The 14,750-nt window shown below is 39.5% G+C and overlaps 1 protein-coding gene across 3 annotated transcripts in view; it reads right to left on the bottom strand.

Moving 5' to 3' along the window:
- The window catches only part of PEPD (peptidase D), a 176,274-nt gene that overhangs the window by 103,539 nt on the left and 57,985 nt on the right, over positions 1 to 14,750 (bottom strand). For all 3 annotated transcript variants that reach the window (XM_052798252.1, XM_052798251.1, XM_052798250.1), the window contains 2 exons: positions 14,051 to 14,112; positions 7,216 to 7,260 (listed from right to left, as the gene is read on the bottom strand). In XM_052798252.1, the coding sequence (XP_052654212.1) occupies positions 7,216 to 7,260; positions 14,051 to 14,112 (107 nt within the window). The remainder of the gene's footprint in view (positions 1 to 7,215; positions 7,261 to 14,050; positions 14,113 to 14,750) is intronic.

Raw genomic sequence — 14,750 nt, 5'->3', positions numbered from 1 at the left:
CTGGCATAGAGTTAATTTTCTTCCTAGTAGCTGGCATAGTGTTATGTCTTGGGATTCAGCAAGAAGGCTGGAGGGGCACAAGAAGCTGGGAGGGGACACAGCCAGGGCAGCTGACCCAAACTGGCCAAAGGGGTATTCCATACCATGTGACATATGTGCCCAGTATATAAACTGGGGCAGTTGGCCTGGGGGGATCGCTGCTCAGGAACTAACTGGGCATCAGTCGCTGGGTGGTGAGCAGTTGCATTGTGCTTCACTTGTATATTCCAATCCTTTTATTATTATTGTATTTTTTTTATTGTCATCATTATTAGTTTCTTCCTTTCTGTTCTATTAAACTGTTTTTATCTCAACCCACGAGTTTTACCTTTCTCCTTCCAATTCTCTCCCTCATCCCACTGGGTGGGGGGGAAGTGAGTGAGCGGCTGCATGGTGCTTAGCTGCTGGCTGGGGTTAAACTATGACAGGGGAACAGATTGACATTCTTAGTCAATTAGAATATGACACAAAATAATCATTATGCACATTGAGAATGAGAAGCACAAGGTTTTAAAATGCATGCCGAGGTGAAAAAATTACACTGGGATGGTATAATCTGCTCACCATGGGTGAAGAAACAAACTTTTGCTTCTGCCTTTCAGCCAAGACATAAAGAACAGTAGCTCAAATATATTCATGTTAGAATGAGGTACCAAAGGCTTATAGATTTTTTTTTTCTTTTTTTTTAATCCCGTTCTTTGGAAGACTGCATGTGCTAGCAGGATAATTTAATACTTGCTTGATGTGCCTTTATATTACTTTCAATATACAGTACATATCCCTGATCTGCAAGTGCCTAAAATATAGGTTGTTTCATAATTCAGTTGTCTAATCTCTTTATTGGGATCTGCTAGTAATACAAGTTAGTAACTGCTCAACGGCAAGTGCAAACAGTATTAGAACCTATTTTATTTGACGAGGTCATAAGGCTTCAGAGTCAAGGTATTTATTTTAGATCATAACTTCTCAGGTATCTTTTTGCATATACAAATTCATGCTCAGCCTCAGACAGACTTTTTATGCAATGCATCACCTTCATTTACACAAGGTCAAGCACCAAAACATTTAATGGAAAATGTTTAGTCATTCTGAGACCAACAAAACACACTACGCAACCGTTAGTAGGAAAGAGAGGAAGGATGTACAATTGTGCGGGGAAGACGATCAACTTCACCCTCCACTAGATACTAGATTCACTAGGCTCCTGTGTTGTCTGCAGTGGTACTGTTGATGGAGTTCCCACCAGCATATTTGGGTAGCAGAAGGGCATGTATTTCACCACCTTCTCACTGTTTTGATGGCATAAAAAGCAACACTCTCCTAAGCCAGGTTTAAAGCATTGCTAGTCAAGCACTGTGGTTAGCACTGTAAGGCAATCTTGTGGGTGATGAGTGGTCCACAGTTCTCATGATGTTTTCCCCCCACTTCCAAGATAACGCTAGGAGGAAAGTCCCACCTTTGCTCACAAACATGAACTTCAATTTTCTATTAAAGACAGCTCTTGGACCAGGTACACACTCTGCATACATTCATTAATATTTTAATGGGAACAAATCATTTCCAGGCTCCAGCTAATGCAATTGCAAAAATGTACAGATTCAGCATGTAATGCAGTTCTCAGATTAACAGGCAAGCCACTCAATGCAATCAAGTTAAAATAGAAGCACGAGTCTCCTACTGTCTTTGACCTATAACTTTTAATTCTTTTTTTTTCCCCTCCATTTTACCAGTGTAAAAACATTTCTTCTTCCTCACTCTCCTCTTTTACATGTATTTTGTGCTTTTATTTGCACTTGCCACATGAGCAGGTGGTCCTTTCATGTATGTCAGTCATCCAACAGAAGAGAGAAGCTTTAAATACAAATATCATTTCAGTCCTGAAATTAAGTTTGGGCATTTGAAGTGGCTGGATACCAAATTTCATGCACAACCTGTTTTCCATTAATCAAGTGGTCAAGCGCATACAGAATTTGAGGCAATTATGAGGCTGAAACTTGCATGACTCAACTACATTTTCCTAAACCAGTGCTTTCCTGCAAGATACACAAATGTTTGCCTCTCCATGTGCATTCACCATTCCTGATCATACCGCCAGTAGTTTTTGTTCCCAATTATCAACTCAGTGTTTATCAGCTGTCTTGTTTTGTGGTTTTTAGTACCTGCATGCAACCTTAAAGGCTGCTTTCTTACATGTGTGGAAAACATCTGGGTACATCCGCTTCTTGTCCTTCTGGAAACATTATGTTTACAGACCACCTAGTAAGTATAGACGCTGCCCATGTAGACAGACTCCACAGTCCTGCCTTGTCTTCACTCTTTTTCACCTCTGCTGTTACATTTCCACATTTTATTTATAGAAATTTCTCTACCATAGTTGATATACTTATGCTCTTCTGCAAGCTTTCGCATAAGAACTTGCTAACTGAATTAGCATCAAAGCCAGTAAACAGTAATGCACATATGCAAAGGAGAAGCATTACAGTACAATTCTGAAAGCTGCACGAACGCCAAACACGGGAGTTCATCTTGAAACAGTTCAAAAAGATGTTAAGAGGTTTACAACATAAATAAAAAAACCTCTGAAAAAACAAAAAGCATACGCCCAGCTTTTAAGACATTAACATACAGATCACTTTCCCCAAAGAAACAATTATAGCATTCCATCAAAGTAATGCAAAATACAAATATATGTAGTCTTCCACACATAACTATCAAATCCCATTTTCATAGAATCATAGAATCATTTAGGTTGGAAAAGACCTTCAAGATCATCGAGTCCAACCGTCAACCATGCCCACTAAACCATGTCCTGAAGTGCCTTGTCTATGTGCTTTTTGAATACCTCCAGGGATGGTGACTCAACCACTTCCCTGGGCAGCCTGTTCCAGTGCTTGACAACCCTCTCAGTAAAGAAATTTTTCCTAATATCCAATCTAAACCTCCCCTGGTGCAACTTGAGGCCGTTTCCTTTTGTTCTATTGCTTGTTACTGGGGTAAAGAGACTGACCCCCACCTCACTACAACCCCCTTTCAGGTAGTTGTAGAGAGCGATAAGGTCTCCCCTCAGCCTCCTCTTTTTCTAGACTGAACAACCCCAGCTCCCTCAGCCGCTCCTCATAAGACTTGTGCTCCAGGCCCTTCACCAGCTTCGTTGCCCTTCTCTGGACACGCTCCAGCACCTCAATGTCTTTCTTGTCACGAGGGGCCCAAAACCGAACACAGTACTCGAGGTGCGGCCTCACCAGTGCCGAGTACAGGGGAACAACCACCTCCCTGCTCCTGCTGGCCACGCTATTTCTGATACAGGCCAGGATGCCGTTGGCCTTCTTGGCCACCTGGGCACACTGCTGGCTCATGTTCAGCCGGCTGTCAACCAGCACGCCCAGGTCTTTCTCTGCCGGGCAGCTTTCCAGCCACTCTTCCCCAAGCCTGTAGCGTTGCATGGGGTTGTTGTGACCCAAGTGCATGACCTGGCACTTGGCCTTGTTGAACCTCATACAATTGGCCTCGGCCCATTGATCCAGCCTGTCCAGATCTCTCTGTAGAGCCTCCCTACCCTCAAGCAGATCAACCCTCCCGCCCAACTTGGTGTTGACTGCAAACTTACTGAGGGTGCACTCAATCCCCTTGTCCAGATCATTGATAAAGATATTAAACAGAACCAGCCCCAATACTGAGCCCTGGGGAACACCAATTGTGACCTGTCGACAACTGGATTTAACTCCATTCATCACAACCCTTTGGGCTCGTCCATCCAGCCAGTGCATTTTCATCAAGGTTACAGGAAAATACAGTATATACAGGCACAAAACAAGCCGTACATTGCTAAATGTTTATCTTATAGCACCACCACGATTATGGCAGACAGACATTGGTACACTAAAGTAACAAAAGGCCATTTTGCTAAGTGCTAGCATAGAAAAATTTCCTTCTGATTACTAGGGAGAGAATTTGGACAAGTTTGGAGTTCGTCTGCTATTAGATGACATTTTCTTTTCAAAACAGTGAAATTAATACTTAGGGTATGCATTCAGTATCAAATTTGAAATGGGAGCCCAGTAATTTTAAATGAAGTGTTTAAAAGTGTTTGGAAAAACATTCACTCAATGGGAAAAAAAAAAGTGAAAATATACTCTGCAAACTGCTGAAGTCCAGTGTAAGGTCAAATTCTTTTATGTTTTATCCTTAAGTTTCATAGCAAGTCAGAAAATGTTGAGATCTTGAAAAAGGATGAGTAAGCAAGGGAGGCAACAGATCTTTAATCACAAATGCTTTGCCCCTTGTCAGTATTGAACCATCTTCTCTGCATTTTATTAGAAGACTGTATAATACTAGAGTTGCCTTTTGTAGCTCACAGTTCTCCCTGGCTGGTTCAGGAAGCTCAGCCATTTCACCTCTTGCTGGCAGTTTTGACAGCATGGTATAGATTGGAGTTTTTCTGACAAGTATCATGTAAAACAGAGTAGTTCAGAGCTTGCTGAATTTGAAATGATATGCATCCATGCAAGCATTCGATTCAAATGAAGCAGTTTCCTACCCTAGAATATAATAAAAAAAAAAAAATTCATCTTCCTAAAGGAAAAATATTCTTAATTCTAAAAATATTCTTGCTTTCCAAAGAAAGTTTCTTGGGCAATTACTTGACATTCCAAGGAAATTTCTACTTTAGGAAGTTTTAATACACATAGCCTGTCATTCACATATTGATTTCACCAGACACTTAAATCCTAACAATGGTCTTTAACATACTTCTGACTTAAAATGAAAGCCACCAAAGTCGATAAAACCTTTTAAAACACTTTTGAATGCAAATCTGAACTTTGGCTTCACTTAGAATTCCCTTTCCTTGAAAGCCAGATGGAGGGAAGGTGCATACCAAGCATCTCTCCCCCTTAAGATCGCAGGGAGGATAAAATCAGAATTCCAGGCTGGCAGTCACAATTCACAGAAGAGATTCTCTCTACACCAAAATGAACAGTTCCAAGTGCTGCCTTTCTAATACCTCAATGCTCCATCTATCTCAGTACAACCTCAGGGCATGGACCTCATGTTTGTCCATCCCTGAGCTTCCTGAAGATTTAACCTCCCATTAACCCAAACCACAGAGGAGAAAAGCTTATCAGGTGACACCTTGGTAAGGTGGATGGAACCACAATGAAAGCTAACTTGGGAACAAGCTTGTAGCCCTAATCCAAAGCCTTATGCAGCTAAAATTGTCATCTCTCTCTCCCTGTAGTGCTGCTGTATCTACAGATCAAACCTTGGAAGATAGACCAGGCCCTCTTCAGGTCCCCTTTCTTGCCCCTTGTCTTTCTCTGCTAACAAGAGTACAAAAAGGCAGGCAAACAAGAGGAGTGCAAAAATGACACTGTCAGGTTAAAGATGTAGCTCCCTCCTCCACTCCTCAAACAGCTTGTCAGGTCACTCAGAATCCTCCTCTGACTGCTGGGCACATGATAATGAAGTATCAGAGGCTGAAGGTTCCCAATGTCTTAAACAATAAAAAAGCCCCATGCCCTACACCAAACCAACCAACTAGAACTCAGGAGCAGCCACCTCTACAGGAAAATAAGACTTTATGAAGAACTTCTAACTTGACTTATCCCTTCTATTATTTTTGTAAGCAATGTAGCACGGCATCAGGTGTCTCAGAGCATGTGTGAACATTTCCAGATCTTCCCTATCAGTATCTGTAATGACAGCAGCTTGACTAATTCAACACTAATGATATTTCAAGAAACCCCAGGTTTTACTGAACTCCTTCTTTACCTAATCGTGTTTAATTTGTGCATCTGAAAAGCATATCCCAACACATCAATGTCCGAGCTTGTGTTCTGTCTACATTAGTCAGGACTTTGCACCTCAAAGGCTGTACCAACTCTTAAATTCAGAAATCAATTCTACAAGATGACTTACTTGTTTTGGAAAAGGAAGGGTCCAAATTCTAGAAGGACAGAATTTAAAGGCAAGACTTAAAAATTGGTACCCTGAGCTTTCTGTGTTACAAAGCACTCGCATTCCCCCCCATACTCATCGGCAGGATTTGCAAGCAATGAGTCCCACTGCTACACATCTCCAGGTCCATCCACGACTCAGTGATGCAACAATGTCTAAGTAAAGTTCCCCCACTTCCCAATTTCCTTTACAACTTTTTTATGTTGTGCCAAGCAATGAAAAATGGCTATAACAACAGAAACGTGACCTATTAAAACTTTTATGTGGTCTGAAATCGCATTCATGTTCAGAAAACTTCTCCACAGTTTTCAAGCCAGCAATTAGATGTAGATGAAGACAGTAGAAGATTGTTCTCAGCATATGTGCTAATAAGAAACATTAAAAAGAATACTATATAGTAGCATATAATACAATAAGCAACAACAGTGGTAGTCAGAGTGTACACTTCCCTGCTTGTATTTTAAGATTTTAAGCTTATCTGTCTTAAGTAAGAATTTGCTTCCTCATTTCTAGATTAATACACTGAAAAAGCTTAGATAAAACCTAATTCATTAGCAAAAATCCACTATGTTGTTTCTTCAGTTAATTTCCTAAATGGAAAACTAGAAAGCCCTAGTTATGGAGCAATCCTGAGGACAAAGTCAGCAATGCTGACCAAAAGAGGAAAACAGGTAAAACGCAGTAGCTTTACAAGCTACTAATACACTTAGTCACACTCTAATTTTGTCTATTCTAGATATGCTACAGCAGACTTCCCCTAGAATTACCAAGTATAGTTACATGAATAATAATTCAACAAAATTACTGCTGTTAAAATAAATCCTAGAAAAGTAATAACACCTTATTAAATATTACCTGTTCAGACACAGTTTCATCTACCTTTGATTTTCATTGTAGAATATGAATTATCCTCAGTTCTTTTCCTATTCATACAAATTCACATTTACACAAATGTGACTTAACTCCTAACACATTCTATAAAAATATATATCCAGACACAATGCTTAAGAAATGTCACATAAATTCTTCACTTTTCAATGCTGTTACCTAGCCCTGTTTTTACTTTTGTACATTATTTCCACCCCATAACGTGAAATCAGCTTAAAATTAAAACTCATATAGTAAAGTAGGAGGCTTCTGCTGAGGGAATCTCTCTGAAGCAATGGTACAGAATATAAGCACATTCAGTGTACTCAAGGAGAAAGATTTTATGCTACTCACCATTCTGCAATTTCAGGATGAAGGATTTTGTTGTTCACATTAAATCTACAAAAAACCAAAAAATACATATATTGAAAATCAGCCAGACACACAACAGCAGAGACTACTTTTTTTTTTTTTTTAAACTGTGTCTTCTCTGAGGACGTGAAAACTTGTGAAAGCAAATATTGTATTATTAGAATTCAGTATAGATCCCAGTGAGGAGAATGCACACACTCACCTTCACTGTGCAAGTATTTTACTTTGAAATACATGAGACTAAACCAGATATGTAATTTTAAGAATGTGCAGAAACCAGAGTAATAGTATGTGCAAGACATTTATTAAACTTCTTTTGACAAAGATAAAATGTTATCAATTCACTGGTATGAGCATGGGTTGGACCAGATCAACCTCCAGAGGTCCCTTCCAAATTGTTCTGTGATTTTAACTTTGCTCCTCAAACACCCTTCAACGAAATTAAACACAGCGAATTGCTAATTTCATCCCTTGTTTTATGCCTTCCCATTTTTGTGTGCACAGAACGTGGCATGTGATAAACAAGCTTGCTTTGAGGACTGCGAAAAGGAAAACAACCTCTCCTTGTCTTTTCTGATCTACAGAAGAGGCAAAGCAAAAGCCTCCATCTCACCTTGGCCTCAGACACTTAGCTATTTTTCTGTTTATTTTCTACATTAACAATTTATGTATTCTTGGAACTATTTTGAGGCTCTCTAAACAATAACATTAGAGTGGCCAACAGAGTAAGAAGCTGAGTAATTAAGTGGAACACAAATGGATTTTCAAGCATTGTTCAAGGGTTTTTTTGCTTACAATTTAAATGCCTAAGGAGTGTTTTGCATCAAAGATATTTCGTCTGACTCAGGACTGTTGGCTCTTCAGTTAGGGCATTTAAGAGAATTAAAATGCTCCAAGGCTCCCAACAGATCTTCAGAAGAATGTTATAAGGCAACAAGTCATTTTCCCACATTTTTGAAGGAAAAATTAAATCTATTTCAGGTTATTAACCATTCTTGATACCTCAGAAGGGACCGACTAAAGCACAAATCCAATTAAAAAAAATTCTTTACAAGTCACTTCTAATTGTACAAGGGTCTTCCTGCATCCTCAGATAGCAGGAAAAAACCCCCTATGTTTCTCTTTTTCAAAAACATATGGTCATAAACTTATAAAATCCTAACAAGGTGAAGGTTAATAGCTTTGTGTTCCTACTCCAAGATAGAAAACAACAACTTATCACAACATTCAACAAGGACAAGCTATATGGTATTCAGTATTATGGGTATTAATTAGAAACCACTGGAAAAGCAGCACAATACAAAAAGCCAGAAGTCTCACGACAATGCATCATTATAGAATGAAGTTGGTCACTTGGAAACAAGAAAGTCTCATAAAACCAGATAAAAAGGGCACTTTTTCAATTTAATCACCAACAACTATAACCTACGTACACCAATGCAGAAATAATTCTGGAATGGAAGAGCCAGTTAAATACAAATTTATACAGAATATACGAATGATATAGTAAAATCAATCTATAAAAATTCTAAAAAACCAAAAGCCTGAGCTCCCTGTTTGGCTAGAAAGCACACCAACTGACACCACCACAGAAAACCAAGACAAAGAAGAATTAAGCTGCAGCTGCAACAACAGACACAAGGACTTTCAATAATTGTCATCAGTGTATCAGACAGAAAACAGATCAACGAAGGCAAGCGTAAGGAGACACTGCAGCACTGCAGAAAGCTCCAACACCAGCTCTATGCAAATAAGACAAGTATAAACTATGGTTATTATGAAGTAACAAAAGAAAATAAAGGTCAGGGAAGGGAGGTACAGAAGGCAGCTGACTTAGACTCTGAAAATTCACATCTCTTCTCTCAAGAACCTGTCATGCTCACTTTAACCACAAGCACAAACAGATGAAACCAAAAGCAAATCAAATGAGCCAAACATGAACTTCACAAGAGAAGCTTGTTTCTCATCTGCACATTAAAAAAAAATGGAGGGGGGGGGGGGGAGAAATTGTACACTTACAACAGCTCAAATAATGCTTTTTTAGAAAAGCAATTTCAGCCAAGAGGTGTACCATCTCTGTCGCAGTCCCTAGATTTTACCTTTCCTGGCCCTAAAGGTTCTTCTTGAACAGTCTGTGCTGCCAGAAATGCAAGTTTTACCTACTGGCTGACGCCACCCACTATGTGGCAGCTCCTTAAAACTCTAGTTGTTGTCAATTGGGGAAGCTAATTAAAAACACAGAAAAGCAGTAGGATTGAAACACGAGGGTGCTGGGGGCGGGTGGAGAAGAGGCAGAAGATCATCAGCTGAACAGCAGTTTTATCTCTCACCTGAAAGAGACTTTCTGATATAATGTCAAGTAAAAAACAAGATCTTAGACCTATGGGACACAGCATCAATTCAGATTTGGAAGAGAATCTGATCTACTGTACATAGCTTTTTCAACGAAGCCAATGATTAAGGATTGAACTGTCTCAATTCCACTTAGCTCGTGATAGCTGTAGGTCCTGTGCAAGTGGCTGCAGGGCCACCTGTTTGCAATTGCTAGACTTCTGAAGCTAATGACTTCAAATTACGCTTCACTTTAGTTACCAACAAGGTAGCTAAACAATCCACATCCTAAAAGTTACTGGTTAAATAGCAAGCTCAAGGAGAAGAGCTTGTCATCACCAACAGAAGTACACAAATGGTGTTTAATTCACGTAATTTGTGCACGCAGTCCTACATAAAATCACCCTACCTTGTCCTCCCAGCAAAGTTTTGATCCTGCTAGACAATAAACAACTTGCTCTTAAAAAACATGTACTGCCCTAACATTAAGAGGCTCGTGTAGAGCAATCCAATTCTACATTTTCCTGCAATCTGCAAATTGATAATACTTAGATGATGAGATATATGGTCTTGAGGAACAAAACAAATTGACATTTTGCTACGGTTGCAATCTGTAACATATTAATGCAACCATTTAATCAACATAGAACTAAGAAATACTACACTGAAAGGCATGTCCAAATTGATTTCATACTCAGTTGTCCTTTAAGATGCGAGACAATTTCATCAGTTCGAAAAAAAAAAAAAGCTAGAAATCTACACCTCCTGTATAATAACACTGTATAATGAGACCCTTTTTTGTCAGTTTAACAAATACACTTTGTGTATATATGGTGATAAAAATCCAAAACATATTCACACACAATGTTAGAATTTTCTACAGTTCTTCAAAATGGAGAGCCTTTCTCCTAACGATTGACTTCACCACACAATAGGGAAGGGGCCATTTAGATGGTCTTCACTGTCATACCCAACAAGTGCAGTTCTGAGGGAAAGGAATTCACCAAAAAACTTCATAACATTAGGTACAATTGCTTAAACTGTCCATCATTTACATCAATTGATTCTGAGGATGGAAACCTCCCAACACAGCAAGCAAAGATTTGGTTCAGCAGTGTTTTAAAGTATATGGCACATTACTGTTTATCCATACAGGTTCAAAATCCATTTTCTGTATGGTGAGTCACATCACCTCAAAGCATTTTTACCAGTGCTACATAACCGCCACATGATTAGATTTAAAAAATTCCTGCACATTTTCCAGTCTGAAAAATGGGTCAATGAATTAGGGAAAAAAAAAAATGAAACTAGCCTTTATTAGCAAACAGAAATACATATTTCTAGAAAACAATGCATTAGAACTACTTTAGATATCTGCCTTCTACGCTTAAGCCATCTGAAGCAAGTGAGAGCAAGTCACTTCTGTAGGATTTGTAACAGCTCTAAACAAAACTGACCTGAGTTACCAGCAGCAACATTAGTAAATGGTCCAAGTCTCCTGTCTTAAGTCCCTGCCCCAGACTGCTCCCTCCACTGAACCACAGTGCTACCCACCGCTGAGCAAGGTGACTTCCCAAGTACTGCCATTCTCCATTTTTACAGATTGCAGCAACATACAAGCTTTTTTTAGTACAACATACTTTGCTATATGAGAGAGCTATACATAAACTAATGGAAACCATGATATAATTCACTATTATGGGCTCTATTATCAGCATAAAATCAAGTTTGATCATTGCTAGCAGGACAAAAATAACTTAGGGGTGATCTTCAGAGTGAGCATAGAAAAAACCCATGAACACAGTAGTCATTTTGTCTCAAATGACTATTTATTACAGTGTAAAAATTAATCAAATAGTTAGGTAATTATGTTCCAGAAGAAGTTCAAAAGGTTCAAAAAGTAAGACAGGGAAGCAACATCATTAGTGCAACGAAAAAGCAGCTTCTGACAGGAACAGGATGAACAGCCTGCAAAGAGAGCAAGATTCACCTTTTTCAGGAAATGATACATTATTTCTATTATTATCCATCACAAAAAAAACCCCTCAACCCCCCCCAAAAATACACCGGGGCACAGTCAGCCTAGGAGAAAAAAGACAAATGGGAGCAGGAGGAACACAAAACGGCTCCAGCAAGGAAATACATCTTGGCCAGGTAGCCAGAAAATGGAAACACACAAGAACCCAGGAATAAAATACAGCATCATAGCTAGGGCAGAGCCCAGCCGAGTGGAGGACAGAGAGAGCCAACAAGGCGCAGTCACAGGCAGACAGGAGGGAGCACAGTTTGAAGGTACACATTGCTTGGTATAAACTCCAGGGTTTGAGTCCTCTCGGAAGAAATCAATACATCCGAAATATTCGTGTTTCTATAAAGGAAACATTTGATACAGGAGACGTGGAGAAGCAGGAAAGCAGGAATGCTGAAATTTGTTTGGGTCTGTGTCGAAAACAAATGTAAAATGGACTGATTTATATAAGCAGTTACAAAAATCTGAGACAAGCAGAGTTTAAAAGGAAGCTCACCTCCTCCTCCACCCCCTCAATTAGCAGCGTTCACTCTCCACATGCCCACCGCCAGCACGCAGACCAAGCACGCTGTCACAAGAGACATGACAGCCCTGGAGAAGACCGAAGCAGGAGTCAGGGAGATCAAGGGAAGGCTGGAGTGACAAGTGGTTTGAGGGCATGGTATCCATCAGAAGAGGGGAGTGGATCTTCAGCACATCTAACAACAAAATCAATGCGTGCTCTTCCATACCGTGAGCACAGGAGGGGAAGACACCAACCGGATCTGTCAAAGGCAGGAAAATTAACAACTTGGTGCCTAGGGGTGGAGAGGAATGAGCATATCCCGGGTCTCAAAAGAGAAGTATCTGCTAAACAGCTGGAAATCGCCCCTAAAGAATGGAGAAGCACTCCTCCCGAAGCACACCGACAGCATGTTTACCACAAACTGGGAAGCCGGCGATAAAATAGCATTAATCCCTTTAAGTGTTGCAGGAGACATACTATTAAAATCTCAAATGAAGTGCTAAATGGAGTGGCTTCCTAACTTAATGTTGACTAGTAATAGAATGTGTTACTAATTAAACTCCAGTTTTTAGTGAAATTCAGGGGGGGAAAAAAGGGCTTTTTGGTACTTCAAACAGACCTTTGTACATCATTCCCATAAAGAATTACTGCTGGAGTTAATAGCTTGTTTATATTTCATGTGGAGGTGTCTCAGATAAAACTGGAGGTATCGCTCCACATGGATTTTGGAGTCCACCTGTACCTGGAGAACGTAAGATAACCGAGTACCTACTTGGTCAAAGCAACAGAACATCATACTGCTGTAACAGAAGGACACCAAATATTCATTAAAAACAGCTTGCTTGTATTCTGGAGGAGTTTATATTTAATTCACTGGGCAGCTAAAGATGTCTAAATGTCTGCCACCTCGGTCCTCCAAATCCCTGACAAAATCATTAAGTTTCCATTTAGGTTGTAGGGAGCGAACAAAGTAATTATGGAATCAGATTCCAGATTTCAGTTCACATGACAGAGAAAAGATGATCCCAACAGAAAGCATGCTCTCAGACTATACAAATGAGTGCCCAGACTTGCTGCAAATTCTGTGCATTACAATCTTCACAGAATTAATACACTGTTGACAGAGGTGGATGGAGAAAAATACAGTGGGGTGACTGGGAGTCAAGGATCATAAAAAAAAGGCCACCTCCTCAACATCTAAGGATGAGTGTGTTTATTTTAACGGGCTATTTAATGGGGGGGTGGACGGTGGAGGGGTGTGTGTTTCTTTTTTGCCATACACTTGAGCTAAAATGGAAAATTATCTCATTTTAGGATATCATAACAGATTAGACAGTTGTATTTCATTCAAAACTGAGGTCATCATCCTCACATCCCAGAGCAGGCTGTGATATATTTTTATTTACTGCTTTTCCAAAATACTGCATGCAGGAAGACATTTTCACCCCACTAAAAGCCAAACTTCATAAAGAGACAACATGTAGGCAGAAGAGTGATCTTTTATTTTATACCTGTAATATGACATCTTTTCAGAAGATTGTGCATACCAGAATCCCTAATACCTACCTTAATACTGTACAAGGAAGTCACTAAGAGAAAGAAGCTACTCTTAAAGATTAATTTTTCTGAAATCTGAAAACCAAATATTCCAATCCCAAATGTGGAAATGGAGGCAAGGGGATGAGTCTGTTTGGTTTTAGATACTTAAAGCAAACACAGAGAAAGAGAAACAGTGGATGATCTTAGATGCAAAAGAGATTTCCCAAAAAAACACCACTGTACTTCAAGTCATTACAAATATGTCAAACATTTTATTTCCAAAGACATACCGATACATTTGATCTGCCATTCAGCATCCTGTTATTAGGAAAAAACATGATTTAATGTGAAATATAAAATGAATTCAACATAACCATGCAACAATTAATGTATAAAAAAGCCTTGTCACTTACTGGCTGATTCCCTCAAATGAAGCTTCCTTGGAGACATTTCCGCTATCGGTATTAACACCGCGCTAGGAAGGAAAAGATTAAAAGGACCATGATTCTGAGCCAAACACAAGTATTTAAAATTTAAATCAGGGGGAGAACCTGATTGCAGCAAGTCTTTAGGAAAACTTATACGTAAGTTTACTTGAATCATAATAAATTAAAAAACCCAGACTGTTTGTTCAAATGCAGACCAATATAAGAAATCATCGGTTTCACAGGAGACCAGTGTACAACTCAGGTTAGGATGTGCTGCTTAGGAAAATGGCAAGCTTTGATTTCTAATTCCCTTATGTCTTGAGACGGAGCTAGGAGACCTATATAATAATAAAGGGCAAGAGATTAACAAACGGGCAAGGTTTCTTCTAAAGTAATTTCATTTAAAAATAAATTATTATGCACTGCCTTGGCAATGCTTACTATTTAAATTTGCATGCCATTCCCCTACAGCTTTCCATTCAAGCAAGTAGCATAAGCAAGAGTATTTTGGCTGCTACACAGCAGATGAACACTTCTGACAACATGTGCCTGGGAAACCCTGTGGAGCAGCATTACAGTTCTGTATTTGGAATGAGAGCACAGGAGGAGAGGACCAAGTTCCCATTCAGCCAGAAGAAAGAGAAACGCTCTTCCCTTCTCTGTATACTTCTTCATGGCAGCGGGA

The sequence above is a fragment of the Harpia harpyja genome, chromosome 9 (assembly GCF_026419915.1).
Source record: "Harpia harpyja isolate bHarHar1 chromosome 9, bHarHar1 primary haplotype, whole genome shotgun sequence".
Classification (NCBI taxonomy): Eukaryota; Metazoa; Chordata; class Aves; order Accipitriformes; family Accipitridae; genus Harpia; species Harpia harpyja.
The sequence above is the reverse complement of the archived record's forward strand: the minus strand, read 5'-3'. Positions and strand labels throughout refer to the sequence as shown.